Raw genomic sequence first — 25,000 nt, 5'->3', positions numbered from 1 at the left:
GAGTGCCCAGCTCTCCATGACTTGATGAACAGAATTGATTCCGCAATCTGACGGGCGCCATAGCCGAATGGTTAAAGCGTTGGACTTTTCGATCTGAGGGTCTCGGGTTCGAATCACGGTGACGGCGCCTGGTGGGTAAAGGCTGGAGATTTTTTTACGATCTCCCAGGTCAACATATGTGCAGACCTGCCAGTGCCTGAACCCCCTTCGTGTGTATGCGCAAGCATAAGATCAGATACGCACGTTAAAGATCCTGTAATCCATGTCAGCGTTCGGTGGGTTATGGAAACAAGAATATACCCAGCATGCACACCCCCGAAAACGGAGTATGGCTGCCTACATGGCGGGGTAAAAACGGTCATACACGTAAAAGCCCACTCGCGTATATACGAGTGAACGTGGGAGTTGAAAGCCCACGAACGCAGAAGAAGAAGAAGAAGGAAATTCCGCAATCATACTGGAACTTCCCCACAAGAGTCAAGTTAGCATCCCTCCTTTCATCTGCTAATAATCAAACTAGTAAATATTTAGCAATGTTTCTGTATAAATCTCTCAAACGGATAAGTGATGTTACGTGAATTCTGCACTATACTTTAACCCTTTCACCGCCAGTCAATTTATAGTGCAAAATCCCCTTGTGCTATAAAGACAGAAAATATGGTGTCTACTAAGACTAGCTGGGGATTTCCCCTGTGATGTGTGGAAAATATGGCCTATCCTACCACCGATCATAAAGAGCAGTAGATTCATGGATAACAGACCCTTGATCTGGTCACCCTTCAGTGACATGGGTCCTCTACCTAGCTGCTGCATAAATGCGACTTTGGCACTGAAAGGGTTAAGTATGTTGTATTTGCTTTTCTACAGACAAAGGGTTGATTGATTAATTCACTTTGTTTACACCCCTTCAATAGGGGCTATAGTCTATTTGAATAAATCATCTGGTCTGATCTGGTCTGGTCTGGTCTGGTCTTCTCTCTCTCTCTCTCTCTCTCTCTCTCTCTGTCTGTCTGTCTGTCTGTCTTCTCAGTCTCTGTCTCTCTCTCTCTCTCTCGGTCTCTGTCTCTCAAACGTCTCTGCAAAATCATATGATGATATTCGTGAAAAAATGTGTTGTTTTCAAAACAAGTGCTGCAAGGAGTAAAAGATATCACTGGTGAGTTGAAAATGAACCACGATGACAAAACAGTACGATCACTGGCGAAGTACATTGCTGAAGCCTATAATATTCGAAAGAAAAGTAATTCACGTCAATAGTTTAATGACGTTGAAAGCAAAAAGAATGATTTTGTTTCCATGAACATGGTTTATTTGAGTCCAAGTATGTTTATTTTCTGTTCTATTTTGTTTTCATTATTTTCATCATTATTGTTCAGATTGCACCCCCTACGTCACTAGAACTGTATAGCTAAGGAAGGAAGGAAGGAATTTTGTTTAATGTCCCGTCACACATATCGGTGATTGAAGACATTTTGTTAAAGTATTTATGAATACATCTGAGTATTATCGGTTAGAAGGGGTGGGAGATGTGGATGAATGGAGGGTTGGGGGAAACTGGGCAGATGAGGGTAAAAATGTGGGTGAAATTTGGAAGAAAACAAAACAAAACAAAAAAAACAACCTCTAAATACAGTTACAGGAAATTACTTAAAGGACTTCGTAAAAGAGAACTGTATAGCTAATGACATTAAACCTTTCAGTGTTCAGTGTTTCTGTGTCTGTCTCACTGTCTCTCCCTATCTCTGCCTCTGTGGTGTGTGTGTGTGTGTGTGTGTGTGTGTGTGTGTGTGTGCAAATGGTATGCCGGACCATAATTATGATTAAACCAGTTATCCAACTTGAGGACAGTGGTAGATTTAGATTAAACCATGTTTGCCGGCAGATTCAATACAGAAGCTAAAAATATAGCCTCTCTCTCTCTCTCTCTCTCTCTCTCTCTCTCTCTCTCTCTCACGCACACACACACACACACACACACACACACACACACACACATTGTGGTCAGAAGAAAAGATATTTTCAAACGCAATCATTTTAATCCCACCCCACCCCACCCTACCCCATCCCCAGCTCCCCAACACTCCCTCCCAAGCCCCTTAACCCCCACCCCACCCCCCCATGCCTCCACCCCTACCCCTAACCCCCTCTCAAACTTCAAATCACACGACCCGCCCACAAATAACTGCTTTTTTTTTCTTTTTCTGGAGGGTCGTTTTCACTCTGATTGCGAAAGTGTTACATGGTTATAAATCGTAAGCCCCCCCCCCCCCCCCCCCACCCCCCTCCAAAAAAAGAAGCCACCAAATATGGAAGGAAATGAAGGGAAAGAATTCGAATCGCACGAGGCATGCATGCACACACACACACACACACACACACACACACACACACACACACACACACACACAGAAGGAACTAGTCCATATTTGAGCCTCCATCATCGTACCCTGTATGCCACGTTTTCCTGCCCCACCCCCACCCCCGCCCCTTGCGTCACGACATCAATGCACAAAGACAGGAGCTGTTGAGTTCTCCTGTGTGTGTGTGTACGTGGGCGCTCTCAATGCCATCATTGTCCCCCCAAAAAACCCTGGCAGCTCCCGGCAAGAGAAAAAGTCTTTTCAGACCGCCTTTTCTTTTGGGGGTCCCTCCAGAAAGGGGCTGTGTGTGGGGGTGGGGGGGGGGGGAGGGGGGGCTGGGGGGTGGTGACGGGGGTGACGGGGGGGGGGGGGGGGGAGAGGGGTGCAGAAAAGAACTTTTCAACCAAGATGACGTTTTCTCTCGTAATCTTCCTTCCTTGCCACAGCAAAGGTCGAGCGATACTGCTTAATTCTTCACATTCCACGTGAAAAGACAAGAAATATCTCTCTCTTTTTTTTCTTTTTTTTTGAGGGGGGGGGGGGGGGGGGGGTGTTGGGGTGAGGGGTGAGGAAGGAAAACAGGGTCCATGCTTCACATAAGGGTGGTGGGGAGGGGGCGGGGGTACTTTTCATAAGTCGGGTGGAAGGGGGAGGGGGAGGGAGAGAGAAAATAACGATCTTGAATAGTTTGAATATTTTATTCGATCCGTCTCGGCTCTCTCTTGTGGAGGAAGACACCTGTGAAGAATTTCTAGCTCTCGAGAGGGACACGGGTGGAGAATAGTGTTGGTCTTTCTTGACGATCTACGCCCTTTACAGATGTCCTCTGTTTGTCACTTTTTTTTTGGGGGGGGGGGGGGGGAGGGAAAATTTTGCCCAGCTTTCAAAAATGAAAAAAAAAGGGGGGCGGGGGTGGGGGGAGCTTAGGGAGAAAGAAAAGGGGTGGATAAGGATTGATGTAATTTCTCTATTGTGTGTGAGGATAAAAGAAAGAAAGGGTTGTTCAGAACTGGAACTATGATGGGTGGAACTACTAAAGAAAAAAAAAAGAAGGAAAAAAAAAGAGCACAGGAAAGAAAAAAATGGGTGTGTGTGAGATTTGTGTGTGTGTGTGTGTGTGTGTGTGTGTGTGTATGTCTTTTTGTCTGTCTGTCTGTCTCTTATATATATATACAGAGAGAGAGAGAGAGAGAGATAAGCTATAACACCAACTTTCTTTTCACGTTAGCTTTTTTGCCCTGTTTTTGTTGCTGTTGTTGTTGTTTTTTTCCATGGGTGTGGTGAACTCTTTGGTCAACACACCTGGAATCCATTTGTCAACGTGTAGGCATGAAAGCAGTCATTTGCTTTGTATCGACCAACAGCCACACATCCCCCACCCCCACCCCCCACCCCCACCCCCACCCACCCCCCAAAAAAAAGAAAAGAAAAAAAGAGAAATCGCTTGGCACATTCATAATGATCTGGTCACCTTATTAATACGTTCCGTGATTGAACAGATGGCTCAGGTACATTAATCACGCGTGAGAAAAAAAAAAGAACGTGGTGGACATTCACGAAAGAATGAAATTGTCAGGTAACTTCTAACTGAAAAAAAAAAAGAAAGAGAGCGTGTCACCGACGTTAAACGTCTACCTGTAATCTGGAAACGGAGTTGATAAAGTGCACAAGAAGAATCGTGAGCAAGATCAATGATCAATCATATTTCAATCAAATGAACAGATCGAGGCACAGTTTGTGTGTGTATGTGTGTGTGTGTGTGTGTGTGTGTGTGTGTGTGTGTGGTTGTTGTTGTTGTTGTTGTTGTTGGTGGTGGTGGTGGGTTTTCCTGGGGGGGTTATTTGTCTGCTTGTTTGTTTGTTTGTTTTTGTTTATTGTTGTTGTTTAGTGTGTTCGATTTAAAAGGTGTGGGAAGGGGGTCTCTTTATCATTTCTTTGTTTCGTGGGGTTTTTATCGAGCAATAATACATAATATCTTGCGTCTTGAAATAATCCCGACCCTGTAAAATCATTCTCCATAAGCCGTGGCACGTTCAGGCACACATACACAACAACACACCATTAAACAAATAAATATATTCAATAACGCGCACTGTTGATGTAAAGCTTGAAACACGTTCAGGACAATAGAATGGCCATATGCATAACCTCTGACGGGCGCAATAGCCGAGTGGTTAAAGCGTTGGACTTTCAATCTGAGGGTCCCGGGTTTTGGAATCTCGGTAACGGCGCTTGGTGGGTAAAGGGTGGAGATTTTTCCGATCTCCCAGGTCAACATATGTGCAGACCTGCTAGTGCCTGAACTCCCGTCGTGTGTATACGCAAGCAGAATATCAAATACGCACGTTAAATATCCTGTAATCCATGTCAGCGTTCGGTGGGTTATGAAAACAAGAACATATTCAGCATGCACACTCCCGAAAACGGAGTATGGCTGCCATACGTGTACATGCGAGTGAACGTGAGAGTTGCAGCCCACGAACGCAGAAGAAGAAGAAGAAGCGTAACCTCTATTCACTGCTAAGAAAGATATATAATTCGGACATCCACTTTGGGCACACCTGTATCAAAAGCAAGCAGCTGTCATCGCCATGTATTACAAAAGTACACCCAGCGAAAGTTAACAAAGAAGAGAGAGGGAGAGAGAGAGGGGGGAACTATTTTTAAAAACCGAATTTCGCATGTTGCCTTTTGTGGAATCCTATAGTAGCACAGCGTGTGACCTTCAACTTTATGTTGCCTTCGCGACTAGTGTAGCATTGTGTGGACAAGAGAGAAAGCTACTCTCCCTCCCACCTTCCCCTCCCTCTCTCCCTCTCCCTCTCCCTCTCTCTCTCTCCCTCTCCCTCTCGTCACCAACAACCCCTGTCCTGTCCTGTCCTGTCCTGTAGTGTGTTCAGCGAATTCCAACACCACCATTATGGATGATCCGTCATGTGACCATATCCCAGAGGCCTTTGTTGGAAAATGCGACCCCACCTTTTGGCGGATGACACCAGGGGAATATCATTATTCGCGCGAGCGCTCTGGATGAATACAGTAGTCTCCGAAGCGTCTGTGGCCAACCATGGAGTGTTGTTGTTGTTGTTTCTTCTTCTTCTTCTTCTTCTTCTTCTTCTTCTTCTTCTTCTTTTCCAAGGGGAGTCCTGTTTAGCGCCTCCTGTCCTGGTAGCTCCGGTAGTATAGTAGCTAGCTGTGTGTATAGCTATAGCGTCCCCTTATTCTGTCCGGATCGCGCGCCAGTTGTCGTCACTTCTCTCTCTTCCCAGGGACAACCATACTACCCTGGAGTCCCTGGTATCTTTGTTGTCACCCCCTTGCCAAATTCCTCCCTGGAGTTTTGAGATGACTTTTTGAGGGAGTGAGTGCGGGTGTAGTGCGGGGTGGGTGAGGAGCTGGAGTGCGGGTGAGGATTTGTGGGAGCAGGGGTTTTTTTGAGAGGTGGTATAGGGTGTGTGTGTGTGTGTGTGTTGGTGTGGGGGGAGGGGGTGGGGGGAGGGGGGAAGGGGGATATAATGATACGGAACGAACTGGGGACTTTTTTTTTTTTTTTTTTTTTTTTGTTAGGAGGGGGATGGGGTGTTGAGAGGTGGGTGGGGCGAGGAGGGAGAGGGGGGGGGGGGGTATGGAAGTAAGGGGAGACCATACACCAGGGAGGGTGAAGTAGTGGGTGGCGGGTGTTAGGGGTGTGTGTGGGGGGGGGGGGGGGGGTAAGCAATCCATATGGACTGTTGGGTGATGAAAACTTGATGTCCCCCATTTCCCCCAGCTCTCACGAGAACCGTCGAGGCCGAAAGCAGCTGTATCCGTTTTCCAGTGACATGTACATGCAATGCAGATGAACGTGCCAGGAGAGAGAGAGAGAGAGAAGAGAGAGAGAAGGAAAGCAATCGCAGCAAAGCTGGAATATTCATAGCGGGCAAAGGTAAATTTCCTACATTTGTCACGAAAGATGGTCGGATTGAAAACCAGTACGGATAGCTGATATTCCAGAATTATTGATTCCTTTGCATCCAGCTGCGGTGACAAAACTGACGGTTTTTAGCTGTGCTGGAATCTCTGCATCTGCAGGAATGGTTTGGATGCAGCACAGAGAAGTTGATAGAGAAGTGGAGTGATGGCCTAGAGGTAACGCGTCCGCCTAGGAAGCGAGAGAATCTGAGCGCGCTGGTTCGAATCACGGTTCAGCCGCCGATATTTTCTCCCCCTCCACTAGACCTTGAGTGGTGGTCTGGACGCTAGTCATTCGGCTGAGACGATAAACCGAGGTCCCGTGTGCTAGCATGCACTTAGCGCACGTAAAAGAACCCACGGCAACAAAAGGGTTGTTCCTGGCAAAATTCTGTAGAAAAATCCACATCGATAGGAAAAACAAATAAAACTGCACGCAGGAAAAAAAAATACAAAAAAATGGGCGGCGCTGTAGTGTAGCGACGCGCTCTCCCTGGGCAGAGCAGCCCGAATTTCACACAGAGAAATCTGTTGTGATAAAAAGTAATACAAATACAAATACAAGTACAAACAAATGGTTGTTGAATTTCGTTCAGCTATAGGAAGGAAGGTGGTAGAATGGTTAAAACACTTATCTGCCAATACAGTGTCCGCGAGGATCTAGGTTTGAAGCCCACTTTCGACGGGCGCAATAGCCGAGTGGTTAGCCCTTTTACCGCCAAGCTCGCATTTATGCACAGGCGTGATAGAGGGCCCATGTCACTGAAAGGTGACCATTCATTGGTCTGTTATCCATGAACCTACAGCTCTTAATGGTCGGTGGTAGGATTAGGCCATATCTTCTATACTTCGCAAGGGGAAATCCCCAGCTATTCTTAGCCACTGTCTTTTCTGTGTTTATACCACTAGGGAATTTTGTACTCTAAATTGACTGGCGGTGAAAGGGTTAAAGCGTTGGACTGTCAATCTGAGGGTCGGGGGGTTCGAATCACGGTGACGGCACCTGGTGGGTAAAGGGTGGAGATTTTTACGATCTCCCAGGTCAACATATGTGCAGACCTGCTAAGTGCCTGAACCCCCCTTCACGTGTATACGGCAAGCAGAAGATCAAATACGCACGTTAAAGATCCTGTAATCCATGTCAGCGTACGGTGGGTTATGGCAACAAGAACATACCCAGCATGCACACCCCCGAAAGCGGAGTATGGCTGCGGCCTACATGGCGGGTTAAAAACGGTCATACACGTAAAAAGCCCACTCGCCTATATAGATACGAGTGAACGTGGAAGTTGCAGCCCACGAACGCAGAAGAAGAAGAAGCCCGCTCTCGCCCTTCCTCTCAAGTTTAACTGGAAAATTGGAAAATCAAACTGAGCAGACGTCTAGTCGTTCGGATGAGACGATAAACCGGGGTTCCCATTTGCAACACGCGCTTGGCGCACTTTAAAAAAAGAAACAGAAGGCAACACAAATGTTGTCCTCCAACTAAAATCTTTAGAAGAAATCTTAAAAAAACAACAAAAAACAAAAAAAAACAGAAGGCAACACAAATGTTGTCCTCCAGCTAAAATCTTTAGAAGAAATCTTAAAAAATAAAAAAAAAAAAAAAAAAAAAACCAACAACAACAGAAGGCAACACAAATGTCCTCCAGCTAAAATCTTTAGAAGAAATCTTAAAAAAACAACAAAAAAACAAAAAAACAAAAAACCAACAACAACAGAAGGCAACACAAATGTTGTCCTCCAGCTAAAATCTTTAGAAGAAATCCACTCTGTTAGGCACACAATAATAATTATATGCAATCGCCCGAGGCCTGGCTAAAGCGCTTTGGGTTATATGCTGCAGGTCAAGCATGTGCCTAGCAAATGTGATACAGCGTATATGGACTTGTCTGAACGCTAGTGGCGTCTCCTTTTAGAAACTGAAGCTGATAGAGTGACACCTGTCCCTTCTTTCCGAAGGCATTCCACGCCCCCTCCCCCCTCCCCCCACCCCCCTCCCCCTCCTTCCCACACACCCCGCACACCTCAGGCGCCAAAGTGACGAAGTAAAACACAGGCAAACACCGCACAACAAGCTACGTGAGATGTGGAGCCGTGTGACTGGAGATCTCTGCAATTATACAGGCATGCAAGTTGTAGATCATACGAACTGAACATTTTTTTTTCCCAAGCATTATTCATTATCATATCACTGGACTGGCACATGGTTCAACTATGCGAGTTGGGCATTACAACGTGTTTTCGTTTGTTTGTTTGTTGTTGTTTTTATTATTACTAAATCATCCGCTATTATGTTCGCAAAATTTGCATGCCGCATCTCTGTCTGTCTGTCTGTCTCTCTTTCCTTCCCCCCCCTCTCTCTCTCTCTCTTTCTGTGTTTCTCACATCCTCTCTCTCTCTCTCTCTCTCAACCTCTGTCTCTCCCATTCTTTCACTCTCTGTCTCTCCCATTCTACCCCCATGTCCCTCTCTTTCTCTCTTTGTGCTTCTCACATCCTCTCTCTCTCTCTCTCTCTCTCTCTCTCACACACACACACACACACACACACACCCTCTGTCTCTCCCATTCTTTCACTCTCTGTCTCTCCCATTCTACCCCTCTGTCCCTCTCTTTCTCTCTTTCTGTTTCTCACATCCTGTCTCTCTCTCACCCTCTGTCTCTCCCATTCTTTCACTCCCATTCTCCCTCTCTCTCCCTCCCTCTCTCTCTCTCTCTCTGCCCCCCTCTCCCACCCGGCCCCCACCCCCCTCTCTCTTTCTCAGCAGAAGAAGGCCGGAATATCTGTCAATGTCACATTCGTGTTATACCTTTGACGCTGTAATGGATGACGCTTCAAACAAGGGAAACACCCCCCCCCCCCCCACACACACACACACCCTCAAAAAACAAAAAAAAAGCAGTGTGTGTGTGTTTCTGTTTTTCCGTTTGTATGTGGGGGTAGGGGGTCGGGGATGGGGAGGGGGGGGGAGGGGGGGGGGTTGGGGGGGGTGGGGGGGGGGGCATGGAAGCAAGAACATATACTCCATACCCAAACGATGTATGGCTATCTAAATAGCGGTGTTTAAAAAAAAATTGCAAAAAAAACCAAAACGGTAAACGTGGGAATTACCAACCTCAAAAGAAGCAAGAGAAGAAGAAAAGAAGAAGGAGGAGGGGGAGGAGAAGAAGAAGAAGAAGAAGAAGAAGAAACAAAAAAAAGGCAGTTCTTGTTTCTTGTTCCGTGTTTTAATCCTCATGACCCTGCTGTGTGCGTGTCTTAGTGTCACGGCAATAGCGCGTGGAACCCACCCAGCGCCTGTTTCCAAGACCAGCAGGTCACGCAGACTGCCTCCCGTTCTCTCCTGGGAAGAGCAGCACCGAATTTGTTTTCACTCGTAACATCTTTTTTATCCCCGTCTGTTAAAACAAACTATAAATACGAACACTATGCGCACTAATGTCATATTTACTGAGCAAATAGAAAAGAAACAACAACAACAAACATTCATCCATTGCAGCACAAATTTGACACAGAGTAATATGTTGTAACAAAGAGTAAAACAATGCTATGCAATATAATACATTGCAATACAATACAATACAATGCAATACAATACAGCGCAATGCAATGCAATGCAACGCAACGCAACGCAACACAGTGCAACACAGTACGACACGATACGATAAGGTACAATACAATACAATACAATACGATTCAATGCAATACAATAAATACAATACGATCCAATGCAATACAGTACAATACAACTCAACACAGCACAATACAGTACAATACAATACGATTCAATGCAATACAATACAATACAATACGATCCAACGCAATATACAATGCAATACAACGCAACACAACGCAGCACTACGCAATGCAGTACAATACAACACGACACGATACCATACCATACTACACAGTACGACACGATATGATACCGCAAGGTACAATGCAATGCAGAACAATACAACACGACCGGCACGACACGATGCGAAAAGGTACAGTAGGATAGAATAGAATACGACATACGATTCCATACAATAGAATACAACACAATAGAATATTGTATAAAATCAACACGATACGATACGATACAATACAATATGGTACAACACAACACAACACAATACAATACAGTACAATACAACACCAAACACAGCACAACACGATACGACACGATGCGATACGGTACAATGCCATACTATATAGTGCGACACGATATGATACGATAAGGTACCATATACTACAACGCAACACAATGCAATACAATACGATCAGGTACAATACAATACGGTACGATGCGATTCTATAGAATACAATGTAATACAATGCAATACAATACGACACAATACTACATCATATTATATATTACGACAAGATATAATCCGATACGTTACGATAAGGTGCAATACAATACAAAGCAACACAATACAATACAATGCAATGCAATACAATATAATGCAACGCAACACAATACAATACAAAGCAACACAATACAATACAATGCAATGCAATACAATACAATGCAACGCAACACAATACAATGCAATGCAATACAATACAACGCAACGCAACACAATACAGTACAATACAATGCAATGCAATACGATACGATGCGATACTATACGATACGATACAATGCAACACAACACAACACAACACAACACAACTTGCTTCCTGCCCTGCCTCGCTGGTGTGTGGGGTCCACACACACACACGTGGGTGTTCAGCTGGGCATGGCGGGAGGCAAAGCCAATCTCCTCGATGCATCTCCACGCTTCATCGAACGCCACCACGTCAAGCGCCACCCCCTGGCCGCCACAATCCTAGCGCCACCCACCGCCACACCACCACCACCACCACCAAAGGGAGGATAATTCCGGAGATCCTCTCCTCAGGGGGAGGGGGGGGCGGTCACTCGAGCGAGCTAAAATTCGAGCGAGGGGTTAACAGCTCTTGAGGTGTCTGTGACCATTACTGGTGAAGCGGCGACAGAGATAGTTTGATTACACACCTGTTTTACACGCTGGCTCCCTTCCTTCGTTTGACGGTGCAGATGGGCGACTTCGTCTTAGACACCCACCCACCCAGTGAACCGCCCTAAGTCCGGACTAGCTTTGGTAACAGAGTGGCGAAGGGGGTTCATTTGGAAACAAAAAGGGGGGGGTGGATTTGGAGGGCAGTGGGAAAGAAAAGAGATCTTGACCACGCTTTGTCATGTTTGGACATGGGTTTTTTCTTGGACATGGATGTTTTACACGGCTTTTCGAGCACGGAATAGTGGCCATTGTTTAGAGATTGTGTGGTTATTAGTGGATTAAGGTGGTGGGAAACAAAAACAGATGTTTGAAAGCTCTGTGTGTGTGTGTGTGTGTGTGTGTGTGTGTGTGTGTGTGTGTGTGTGTGTGTGTGTGTAGGGTTTTATGTGGATGCGGATGGCTGTGTTTGATGGGCTTGTGGAAGGATGTGTGATAGTTCGCTTGCCAGTCCGTATTTCTGTGTTTGTGGAGAGAGAGAGTGAGAGCGTGCGTGTGTGTGTGTGTGTGTGTGTGTGTGTGTGTGTGTGTGTGTGTGTGAAAGAGCGGGTGAGAGAGGAGAGAGGAGGAGAGGGAGAAAGAGAGAGAGAGTGTGTGTGTGTGTGTGGTTGTGTGTGTGTGTGTGTGTGATGTAAATTTCCTTCAATAGTCTAATAACTGTGCGTGCGTGTGTATGTACGTGTGTCTATCTGTATACGCGTACATAAGCGCGTATATCTGCGTACATGTATATATGTTGTCACGTATGCGTGTACACGTGCAAGCATGTCTATGTATGAATGTATGCACATACAGTGGAGTGATAGCCCAGAGGTAACGCGTCCGCCTAGGAAGCGAGAGAATCTGAGCGCGTTGGTTCGAATCACGGCTCAGCCGCCGATATTCCCCCCCCCCTTCCCCCGCACCCCCCGTCCACTAGACCTTGAATGCTGGTCTGGACACTAGTCATTCGGATGAGACGATAAACCGATGTCCCGTGTGCTAGCATGCACTTAGCGCACGTAAAAGAACCCACGGCAACAAAAGGGTTGTTCCTGGCAACATTCTGTAGAAAAATCCACTTCCATAGGAAAAAAACAAATAAAACTGCTCGCAGGAAAAAACAAAACAAAAAAAAGTGGGTGGAACTGTAGTGTAGCGACACGCTCTCCCTGACGGGAAGAAGCCCGAATTTCACACAGAGAAATCTGTTGTGGTTAAAAAACAAACAAAAAAACAAAAACAAATGCAAATACAAATATGTTTGTGTGTATGTATGCGTGTCTCACCTCTCTATCTGTCTGTCTGTACATGCCGACAGATTCGCAGTGGCTGCAGATAGACGTGGGCCCTCCCACCCTCATCACAGGCGTGGTGACTAAAGGACGGGGGGACACCCGGAGGAAACACTGGGTGGAGCGCTTCAAGATCTCCTACTCCAACGACACCCGGGTCTGGTACTTCTACAAGGACGCTCATCACCTGGACCCCAAGGTGAGGAGAAGGAGGAGGAGGGTTAGGAGGGGTGGGGGTGCTATGAAGGAGGGTGGGGTAGGGATAAGGGGTGTGGAGGAGGTGGTGGTGGTGGTGGGGTTTATTACGGTAGGGAGGAAGGTTGGAGAGGGTGTGAGTTGGGGATGTTTTGAGGAGGGATGGATGGTGTTGGGTTGGGGGGTCAGGGTGGTGGTGTGTGGTTGGGTTGATGAGTGTGTGTGTGTGTGAGTGAGTGCGAGAGAGAGAGAGAGAATATGGGAGAGAATATGAGAGAGAGTTGTGTGACAGACAGGATTGTGTGAGAGAGAGAGAGAGAGATAATGTGTGTGTGTGTGAGTGAAAGAGAGAGAGAGAGTGTGTGTGTGTGTGTGTGTGTGAGTGAAAGAGAGTGTGAGTGTGTGTGCAAACATTTGTATGTGTGTCTGTCCGTGTGTGGTGGTGATGGTACCTATAGCAGTGTGATTTTGAGAAGGAACCTGATGTAGATATGCCGTGAGTTTTGCTGGATGATGATGATGATGATGATGATTATCATCATTTTGTTTTATTGTCAAATACTTAAAATGAGTTTTATATGCAACTTGCTTACGAATAACTATATTCGCAGAGAATTGGAATAGCCACAGTTCGCAAATTTTGCGACGTGTCATTTTTGTTTTCGATTGACATTCTTGTCATTTCACATATTCATTACCCATCGTTCATACGTTTTCCTCTCGCCTGCATGTGAACCATAGAGGTTCATCAGTATGGTTATGTCCGTCCTAACAGTTATAGTCCGTAGTGTCGTTTGATTTATGGTCCAATATTACATTCCTTGTTGCTGAATGTCATGCTGTGTCGCAGTGCAGATTGCTTTTTTTTTCTGTTTCATGTTATTTCTCAGTATGTAGTCAGGTCTTTGTTACAATGTAGCTCCTTTTTTTTTCTTCTCTGGACTGTGCATGCCCCGGAAAGTTTGATGATGAACATATAGAATTTTGAGTTATGTTGTGTTTTGTTTTGTTTTGTTTTTTTCTTTTTTTTTTTCACGATTTCACTCTGTGATAAAAGAATCGGTTGCTCTGTTTTCTGTTCGTCTATGGCGCATGCACGATATTTGAATTTGAGCTTTTCTGTTTTTCGGTTGGTTTTTTTTTTAGATTTTCTTTAGAAACCATATTATTTGTATATCAGTTGTTCACAATTTTTTTCGTTCAAATATCGAACAGTGCTGTCGCAGTTGCCTCTTTGCATGTTTCCATAGTAATTGTAATGAAAATGACAACTACGATGATAATTATACAACAGTTTTGTTGGTATCTGACAGTTTCTTCCAAACGTTAAGTCACTGATGTTAAATGAATTTCATAAACGTTTGTGATATCATTTCGTAGCTCTTTCGTTTTGAAAACAGAAAAGACCCAGGTATATTCTAAACTGGTGTTTATTCTTTTTTGCAAAATTGAGAACTGTAATTTAGTTTGCTTGATTTCACCAAAGCAAAAGAGCAATTCAACAATGATCGATACATACCGTGAAACTCCTTTCATATTTCATCCCATGAAGCCAAGCATGGTTTATAAAACTTTTTTTTTTTCCTATGGGTTCTCTCCCTCCAATCCCACGCTGTTCATTTTTGTTAGTAATGTATGAGCGACCTTGACCTTAATTCAATTTGTCGCCGTTCAGACGTTTCACGTTAACAAATTGACTTAAATTATCATAGTCATGATTAACCTCCATGATCCAAGGACGACCTTCGTTAACCCAGAAATGACCTTTGTTGACCTACGATGACCTTCATGACCTCACCATTGACCTTCGTGACCCCGAATGACCTTCGTGACCCCGAACCGACCTTGATGACTGTTAACCTGCCTTCCTGTTGTTGTTTATAGAGCCGATGGTTGTGGAGCCCTTCGTTTAATACCTCTTCCTCGCATTTAATCCCTGACAAATACTCCGAGGAAGGATTGGTAAGATACTAACAGCTGGACTTGCGCAGTGGCTAATTCCCGGGCTCTTATTATACATGCATACGTCATTTCCGAGAAGAGAGGTCATGTGACAGAAGAACCAACCAACCAATCGTGTTCGAACTGTAGGGAAAATGTTTCTCCTTTTCTCTGAAGTTTTCGTGTGATGCATCGAAAAAAGGAAAATTAATCACTGAATCAAACACGTATAAACGATGAAAATTTGGGCTTTTTTGTTGTTGTTGTTGTTGTTATTTTTGTTTGTTTGTTTGTTTTTTACAAAAGGTATGAACAAAAAGCAATGTGGACTCGAATAAATGGGGATAGGGGCGTTACGTTTCACATGTAGTGATTTTTTTTTAAAACAAAAAAATGTGTGGTGGGCGATCCATTAATTCTTTATTTTTGTTTTTTAAAATTTCTATTCATTCTTATTTATTTTTATCTTTTTTATCCGTTTTTTTTTGTTTTGTTTTTTTGTTGTTGTTTTTTTGTCAGACGGATATCAGTGAACCGCGCTTTGCTACGACGTTGCGGATTGGTCAATAATATTGATTCTTCTTCTGCCACTGACCCTCTAGTTTATCATTTGTGTGGACCCTCGCCTTCGTAGATCGGTTTTAAACACTGATGTTCCAAGGCTTAGCCGAAGGTCTATGTCTTTCTCTGTCTGTCTCTCTCTCTTTCTCTGTCGTTCTCACTCTTACTCTTAGTATGCCTGTTTCATTCAGTAAATCACTCGCTCTCAGTCTATCAATCTGTCTGTATCTATCTATCCGTGTATCTACTTGTCTGCCTGTGTTTAAAAAAAGATAACGTGGACACGCCGTAGTAAGTATATTTCTCTTCCTCCTCCTTCTCCTCTTCCTCCTCTTCCTCCTCCTCCTCCTCCTCCTCCTCCTCCTTCTTCTTCTTCTTCTTCTTCTTCCCTCCTCCTCCTCCTTCTTCTTCAGATTTCTTCTTCTGTTCGCTTTGCTTCGCCTATATTCTTTCTCTCATTCTTTTCCGAGACAGTCGTACCTGTCTGTTCAGTTAATGGCTATACATAGGAAATGAATGAATAACTACACAAATGATTGAATAACTAACTGAATAAATAAATAAACGAACAGACAAATAAACAGAAAGAGGTTATGAAAAACATCATAGATAAGTGAATAGATGCCATTGATTTATAAACGAATAACTACTGACTCCTTTCCTTTTACACCGTTTAGTTTCCATTATGAAACTGAAAGTTTCCAGCACGTGCAATACATATAAACATGTCAGTCGTGTCCGACTATGACCTTCAGAACAGCAGAGGAGGCAACTGCTGTTCCGACTATTTGGGCTAGAATTTGATTATAGTGGAGAGTGTCTTGCCCAAGTTACATCCCCACTCTCTCGGCCAAGAGGGTTTTAGGACAGTCGGCGTTGGGATGGCTCCCAAAGGCCAACTAGCCCACAAGGCTGCAGCACTAAGAGCCAGTGCAATTTTGCCTCCTAGTTTGAGAGTCATAGTCCTGCACAAAAAGACTAAGCTGTAAATGGTTTCCCATTGACTGGAGAAACCATTAATAATACAGCTCTCACTTTGCTGTTGGCCCAAATGTAAACTTATGTCAATCTGTGATATAACCTCAGTGTTGGGCCTTTAGGACGGAGCTGCGAGAGAAAAAAGAGGTGGGGCGAGGGGGGAGGGAGGACGGGAGGGAGGTTGGTGGAGACATAACGGTGAACATTCTTGAAATTTACGAAACACAAAGGATCCTTTCAGGTTATTGAGCAGCAGCAACAACAACAACAACAACAAAACCCGAATCACTAGATAAAGGGATAAATAAAACGCCTCAAAAGCTGTAAGTGACTCGATAATATGAAAATGATTGATGACGACAGAGGTGGACGAAAGCGACCAGGTAGGACATAAAAATAGATTTCTGTTGCGTGCATTGATTTGCATGTCAACTGTTAATATCTGGAAAAGGATTGTGGTTCCTTCTTTTATTAGACGTCTATCAGTTCAAAAAACAGGAAAAGAAAAAAAAGAAAAAAAGGTCTGTCACTATTTTTACCGATTATTTTGGCTGAGCGATATATGGTTGTTCTTTTTCTTTCTTTCTTTCTTTTTTTCTGTATTCACTCCTTCAATTCCTCACTGCTTTGATACTCAACTCTCTCTCTCTCTCTCTCTCTCTCTCTCTCTGCCTCTCTCTCTTAGCCTCTCTTTCTCTCTCTTCTTCAGCCTCTTTCCCTCTGTGTGCCTCTCTCTCTCTCTCTCTCTCTCTCTCTCTCTCTCTCTCTCTCTCTGTCCATTTTGACACTAAATCAGAGCCCGGGAATCCACTGCGTACGCTTTGTAGTGGATGATTTATATGTCATACGCTTATGTTACGTTTAGCTGTTAACTGTTTTCTTTTGCTTCTTGCTGGTTTGTGCTTCTTCCAGATGCAATGGCTTTGGTAATGCAGTTTGCAGGCTGATGTGGAAGAATGATATAAATTATATCGCACGGACAGCGTTTTTGATTCAATGGACAGTTCCAGTGTTCAAACTTTGTCGGTTTTTATCTGGATGTCGCTCATAAATGGTCACACACACACACACACACACACACACACACACACACACACACACACACTGTTGGCGTGCAGTCGTATTTATTGCGTCTGTGCGGTCATTATTTACGACGAAGAAAAATGACAGAAAACCAAAAGTAATTTTCCCTTGCACCGTTTGTGTGCACAGAGACACAACTTGAAAGTCATTGCATCTGGAATCTATAATGCTTGTAATGCCATTGTGCTTTTTTGGGGGGTTTGTTTATAATTTTGAATTGCTTTGTTGATTGTATATGCTATTCAGTTCAAAAATGCTGTGCAACGTTGAATGTAATGCCAAAGCTCAGGAACTATTTTGTGAATATAACTTTCTCAAATAGAATTCAGAACTCGGTTCTGAAACTATTTGCGAACTATTAGAGTACATGGGGTTTTGATAGTTTTTGTTGTTGTTGTTTGTTTGTTTTTTTGTTTTGCTGTTGTTGTTGTGGGGGGTGGGGTTGTTGTTGTTTTTTTAAGCTCTGAAGGAAAACAACAACAACAAATCTTTGAGCTTTGGCTTTATATAAGAAACAATGTGCAGTTAAGAAGGTCGTGTATTGTAATCATTAATTTGTTTTTACATGTTTTATTGCACCCTTGTTATCATGCTTGTTTTTGTGTTCTGATAAATGTCGATGCTTTTTATAGCGAACATTCAGTGTGCACAAAATATATTAATATTGCTTACAGGTTGTTGTCAGTATTATGAGCCTTTTGTTTCGCATCATTGTTTATTATTTATGTTATCGGGATAACAAAAGCTTGAATGGTTTGAGATGCCTGCATGAATTTATCTTTACTTATGATATTTTTAACACAGACATTTGCAGAAGCATGCTTTTAATAAGATTGTGTCATAATCTGCTTTTTAATTTTTTTAAAACTAGGTTTAACCAAGCACTGATTTACTTGCAAGGGAAATCAGTTTTCGCGAGATCCACAGCACCAGCATAACACCCTGATCTTGGATCCTCTAACAAGTAACACAGATGCATGCAGTGGCTTTTGATTTGAAGAGCGATGATAACTTGCATGGATGACAGGATGTGGCTTTTGTCGCGCATGCGCTTTATCCCCCTGACCTTGTGACCCTGCATGGATGACCTTGACCCTGACGTCACCGGTAGAATTGCCCACACAGCAGCGCCGATTTTAATTTCTTTTCTTTTTTGATAAAACCTTGATATGATTAATTTTTTTTGCGTGGTCTCATCGTAGAATATTGTGCACGTGCACTGCAGAGAAGAATGTTTCCGTTCCCCCCCCCCCCCCCCCCCCCTTCAATTTTCTATTTTTTGTTTTAGTTATTTTTGTTTGTTTATTTGTTTGTTTTTGTTGTTGCTGTTGGGTTGCTTTTTGTTTGTTTGTTTGTTTTTTTGTTTTTGTTTTTGTTTTTGTTTTTCCCTCCACCAGACTTTTTACAGTCCCCGTACACAAGCAGATTGCACATGTTGCTAATTTTTTTTTCTGCGTCATCCCCAGAAGTGTGATTCACACCGGAATGAAAGAACAATGGGCTTGGGGAGCAGATTATTAACAAACAACACACAGTGGTAAACTCTCTTCAATTTTTAGGAGTGGGGTGATGGCCTAGAGGTAACGCGTCCACCTAGGAAGCGAGAGAATCTGAGCGCGCTGGTTCGAATCACGGCTCAGCCGCCGATATTTTCTCCCCCTCTACTAGACCTTGAGTGGTGGTCTGGATGCTACTCATTCGGATGAGACGATAAACCGAGGGCCCCGTGTGCAAAAGAACCCACGGCAACAAAATTGTTGTTCCTGGCAAAATTCTGTTGAAAAATCCACTTCGATAGGAAAAACAAATAAAAGTCTACGCAGGAAAAAATACAAAAAAAAATGGGTGGCGCTGTTGTGTAGCGACACGCTCTCTCCGGGGACAGCAGCCCGAATTTCAAAAAGAGAAATCCGTAGTGATAAAAAGAAATACAAATACAAATAAGGTACACAACTTCAAGTCAATGGCGCTTATACTACCGATTCAGTTTAGCACACACGTGAATAATAAAAGGTACATGGGAACATTGACTTGAAGTTGTGTACACTTATTTTTTTAATGAAGAGAGTTATCCACACTTTGTTGTTTGTGATTCGCACCGTTTGATTGCAGTTGTTGTGGGTTGTGGTTAATGTTGTCACGGACCACCCCCACGCCCCCTACCCCACCCTCACACACACACAACTCCCCCACTTCCATGCTTAAACGGTCCCCTTGTAGAACAACCCTGTGTTGTAACAACATCAGTTTGTTTTGTTTGTTGTTGTTTTTTCTGTGGCGTTGTAGTTCCAGTGATTTATATACGTTATCTTTTTGTGTGTGTGTCTGGTATTAATTCTTTGTTTTTTTCTTTCTTTTTTTTTGGTTTTTTTTTCTTCTTCTCCCTTCTCTCTCTATCTACTCCAACAATACTTCGACTCTTCACTCCTACCACCACCATCACTATCAACGGACTATGTTTCTACAACCCCACCCCACCCCCACCCCCCAAAAAAACCGTTCTTTGACTGACAACCAACCACTGCTCCCACTACTACTACTACTACTACGTCATCACGATCTTCGCGTCTGGACCCCCCCCCCCCCCTTTGGTGACGTACGTGCGTGTGCCGTGACGTCATGGTGGCGACGTCAGCTGTTCGGGGGCAACTCGGACAAGGACACGGAGAGGACCCACTACCTCAACTCGCCTTTCGTGGCCCGCTACGTCCGTTTCGTGCCCGTGGAGTGGCGCAAGAAGATCAGCATGCGGGCCGGGCTCCTGGGCTGTCCCTTCACTGGTGAGTCTTTGTCGTCGTCGTCGTCGTCGCCGTCACCACACACACACACACACACACCTGGGTGGGTGGGTGGGTTGGGGTGTGTGTGGGTGTGGGTAGGTGGGGTTGTGGGTTATGTACAGAGTAGGGAGATTGGACATTATCAGTTGATTGGACATTAACAGTTCGTTGTTGTTGGTGGTGGTGGTGGTGGTGATGGTGATGTTGGTGTTGATGGTGGTGTTGGTGGTGATGGTGGTGATGTTGGTGGTGGTGGTGATGGTGGTGGTGTTGGTGGTGGTGATGTTGGTGGTGGTGGTGATGGTGGTGGTGTTGGTGGTGGTGGTGTCATCATCGCCACAACCTGGGTGGGTTGAGGGGTTGAGTTGTGTGTGGGGGGTGGGTGTGGGGGGGGTGGGGGGGAGGTTATGTACAGAATTGGGAATGGAATGTAACAGAATACTTCGTTGTTGTTACTACTGTTGTTGTTGTTGTTATTATTATTATTGTTGTTGTTGTTGTTGTTCCAGTTGTGTGTATGAGCATCGTCCGTGTGTGTGTGTGTGTGTGTGTGTGCATATGCAATGCGCGCGCGCGCGCGCGTGTGTGTGTGTGTGTATATGCAATGCGCATGTGTGTGTGTATGTACATAGGTTTATCTGCGCACGTGACTGTGTGTGTGTGTGTGTGTGTGTGTGTGTGTGTGTCCGTCTGTAAGCACGCATGGGCGTGTGTGAGTCACTGTGTGTGTGTGTGTGTGTGTGTGTGTGTGTGTGTGTTCGCGCGCGCATTGCTCGCCTTCTCCTCCCTTCCCACATCAGTCCATTACCCGCCTTCCCACCCTACCCTCCTTCCCTCCCCCCCCCACACACACACACATATTATCTCAATAAAAGCACGAATTATACAACCATCGACATGCGAAAGGCACGTTACCTTCCTGAAACGAGCAACGCACTGAAGCAAATTACATTTCACTTTGAAAACTCTTCCAAATATCCTGAAACTTTTTTTTTTTCTTTTTTTTAATAACGTCGTTGTTGAAACCACACACACACACACACACACACACACACACACACACACACACACACACACACACACACGACATAACACAACATAAAACCACCGCCTCCAAAAATACGCCCTTCAAAAGGTTACAGAAACAGCTAAGAGTGACTGCTTGAAAGCGAATTGTCAATGGTTAATGAGCCATGCAGTGTTGAAGCCGACATAGGAGAGAAGAATTGGAGTAAGAGTGTTTGTGAGTGGCGGTTTTTTGTTTGTTTGTTTGTTTTTTCCTCTACGCATGTTGAGTTTTTGGCTTCTTACTGTTGGGAAAAAAAAAAAAAAAGACTCAGTCGTCTCTCTCGATCAATGTCAAAAGTGTTCGGAGTGAGTTTTAAAAGCGCTGTCGGAACTTGTTTGGGTTGTTTGGGTCGTCGCGTTTTAAAGTTTTGGTGGTGAAGGGTTTGGTTTGCTCGCGAAGTTTGCGGTGTGTGGACTGGTTGTCATTTCTTGTGTTTGTAATAAGTCATGTGTGTGAAACTTTTTGTTTGTTTGTTTTTTTGTTTTGTTTTGTTTTGTTTTTTGCTGTTTATCTCTTGTTTTGGTCTCCACTATCTCTGTCTCTGTCTGCCTCTGTCTGTCTGTCTGTCTGTCTGTCTCTCTCTCTCTCTCTCTCTCTCTCTCTTTCTCTCTCTGTGTGTGTGTGTGTGTGTGTGTGTGTGTGTGTTGGCTAGTGAAACATTCAACGTCTGTTCACTAAAGTGATTTTAGACGGTGTGTGTGTGTGTGTGTGTGTGTGTGTCTGTGTGTGTGTTGTGTGTGTGTGTTTGTTGTGTGTGTGTGTTTGTTTGTTGTATGTGTGTGTGTGTGTGTTTGCGTGAGAGAGAGAGGGGGGGGGGAGGGAGGGAGAGAGAGAGGCGGAATAGAGACAGAGAGAGGTAGATTGAGAGAGAGACAGAGACAAAGAGACGCACACAGACAGACAGACAGACAAGACATGGACGGAAACAGAGAAGTTGGCAAGCATTGCCCCAGTCCCCATGAAGAGAGTGAAATGACGCATTTTACCTGTAAGCGTGATACGAGATGTCATTGGAGATGGCGTATCACTTCGTCACGATATGCCCCCTTCACTTTCAGACCGACCGAAACCGGAATTTGAAATAATAAAATAGAAAGAAAAAATGAAGTAAAATAAAATAAAACGACGTAAACAGTTTTCTTCAGCAATCAAACATTTGTTTTCCAGTTTGTTTGTTTTCTTCGTCAGTCTGTTTTAATTTCACTCCGTAAAAGAAATTGTTATTTTTCAATTAATTTCAAGAAGGATTAGAGTCTCTTAATTCCCTTCCACCACGCCCCCACCCCCCACCCCCACCCCACACCTCCCCTAACTCCACCTCCCTTCCACCCTCACCCCTCTAAGCAAAAAAAAAAAAAAAAAAAAAAAAAAGGTATACAATAATGATTAATGAATAAATCACGAGAAAGAAAGCAAACACACACACACACACACACACACACACACACACACACACACACACACACACACACACACACACACACACACACACACACACACACACACACACACACAAAGCCTTACATAACATGGCAAGTTCGCGTCAGTATTATATCTTTTTTTCTTTCTTCTTTTTTTTTTTTTTTTTTTTTGTCACTTCTCCTCTTTTCATTCCATGCCCGACGTAATCAGAGTTTTTATTTTGATTATGAAAGACATGTGTTGCTTGTCCGACGTTTTATCCCTTTTATAATTCACTCCGCTACTCAAGACGAAGTTTTCAAATAAATATCAAAATACAGCGGTGTTCATCCTTAATCCTTCATTATCATATCCTTTGGTTGTCATTATTTTGTGCAGGTATAGGGAAGGGAAGAGGGAGGGGGGTGGGGGCGGTGGAGGGGGGTGGGGTAGGGGTAGGAGGAGGAAGGGGGGGGATGCGATGATGGAGGTGTGTGTGGGTGGGGAGAGAGAGAGAGAGAGGGTAGGGGTGGTGGGTGGGGGGAACTGGGGGTGTGAGGGGGAGGGGGGGGGGGGGGGGGGGGGTTCGTATGACAGGTTGAAACCTCATCTGTCATACCAGCTGAAGGCGTGGTGGTGTATGGCATTAAGCTGTCTTTCTTTCTTTCTTTTTTTTTTTTTTCTTTTTTTTTTCTTTTTGGATAGAAGTCCTGAACATACATCTTGTACATAATGAGGTAAGGTGGTGTGTGTGAGTCTGTGTGTGTGTGTGTGTGTGTGTGTGTGTGTGTGTGTGTGTGTTTGTTTATGTGAGAGAGAGAGAGTGTGTGTGTGTGTGTGTTTGAGTGTCTGTATATATATATATATATATATATATATATATATATTAATGTGTCTGTGAGTGTGTTTGTGTGTGTGTGTCTGTGTGTGTGTGTGTGTGTGATAGATAGACAGACAGAGTTGCGGTGTGTGTGTGTGTGTGGGCATTCACACGAGTGATCACGGGAGCAACAGCCCATAAAAAAAGAAGATGAAGTAGAAATTTTCTCGTTTATGTAAAAAAAAATTTTTTTAAACAAACAAACAAAAAAACCCGAAAAAAGAAACCAGACTTATAATCACTATTTGTCCCGTCTTAAAGTTAGGTAGGGGGCGCTCATAGTGGCAAAGGACCGTCTCTTCTTCATCCAGAACTACAGCCGAACTTGTATGCTGCTCTTCGTAGAGCAACCCACCCGCGAGTACACTGAGTAAAACTGTGCCAGGGACTAAAAAAAAAAAAAAAAAAAAAAAAAAAAAAAAACCTGCCCCACCTCGTTTTTTTCTACCCGGGTGAAAATAAGAAAAATGGCAAGAGCATTACGTCATCCTATGTGTTTAAAAAGCTGCCACACTATGTGCTTAAATGCGAAACTTGTATTTGTATTTGTATTTCTTTCCATCACAACAGATTTCTCTGTGTGAAATTCGGGCTGCTCTGTCCAGGGAGAGCGCGTCGCTACACTACAGCGCCACCTATTTTATTTTTATTTTATTCCTACTTGTAGTTTTATTTGTTTTTCCTTTCGAAGCGGATTTTTCTACCATTCAAGGTCTAGTGGAGAGGGGAGAAAATATCGGCGGCTGAGCCGTGATTCGAACCAGCGCGCTCAGATTCTCTCGCTCTAGCTAGGCCATCACTCCACTTATCTGAACATGTAAGGGTAGTTCTGTTTATTTCGTCAAAACACCTTCTTCAGTCAGTCAGTCAGTTCATTTGTGATTTAAAAGATTTATTTCAATAAGCAAGACAAAATACATTCAGTATGTGGAGTGATGGCCTAGAGGTAACGCGTCCGCCAAGGAAGCGAGAGAATCAGAACGGGCTGGTTCGAACCACGGCGCAGCCGCTGATATTTTCTCCCCCCCTCCACTAGACCTTGAGTGGTTGTCTGGACGCTAGTCATTCGGATGAGACGATAAACCGAGGTCCCGTGTGCAGCATGCACTCAGCGCACGTAAAAGAACCCACGGCAACAAAAGAGTTGTTCCTGTCAAAATTCTGTAGAAAAATCCACTTCGATAGGAAAAACAAATAAAACTACACGCAGGAAAAAAATACAAAAAAAAATGGGTGGCGCTGTAGTGTAGCGACGCGGTCTCCCTAGGGAGGGCAGCCCGAATTTCACACAGGGAAATCTGTTGGGATAAAAAGAAATACAAATGCAAATACTTCAGTATACAAAATCTTGAAGGATGAAAAACAACAACAAACAATAATTATACAGGGGTACGATGCAGCTACACAACAAAACAATGTCAACAGCGAATACTACAACAACTTCTTGTGACAACAATAACAACAAGCGCGTATTGTAAACGAGAGCAAACAGAGGCAC

At 44.0% G+C, this 25,000-nt stretch overlaps 1 protein-coding gene across 1 annotated transcript in view; it reads left to right on the top strand.

Moving 5' to 3' along the window:
* The window catches only part of LOC143286651 (lactadherin-like), a 105,065-nt gene that overhangs the window by 56,727 nt on the left and 23,338 nt on the right, over positions 1 to 25,000 (top strand). The window contains exons 5-6 of the mRNA XM_076594289.1: positions 12,641 to 12,813; positions 20,008 to 20,152. Of these exons, the coding sequence (XP_076450404.1) occupies positions 12,641 to 12,813; positions 20,008 to 20,152 (318 nt within the window). The remainder of the gene's footprint in view (positions 1 to 12,640; positions 12,814 to 20,007; positions 20,153 to 25,000) is intronic.

This window comes from Babylonia areolata, chromosome 10, assembly GCF_041734735.1.
Source record: "Babylonia areolata isolate BAREFJ2019XMU chromosome 10, ASM4173473v1, whole genome shotgun sequence".
Taxonomy (NCBI): domain Eukaryota; kingdom Metazoa; phylum Mollusca; class Gastropoda; order Neogastropoda; family Buccinidae; genus Babylonia; species Babylonia areolata.
This window is presented reverse-complemented; position numbering and strand designations above follow the sequence as displayed.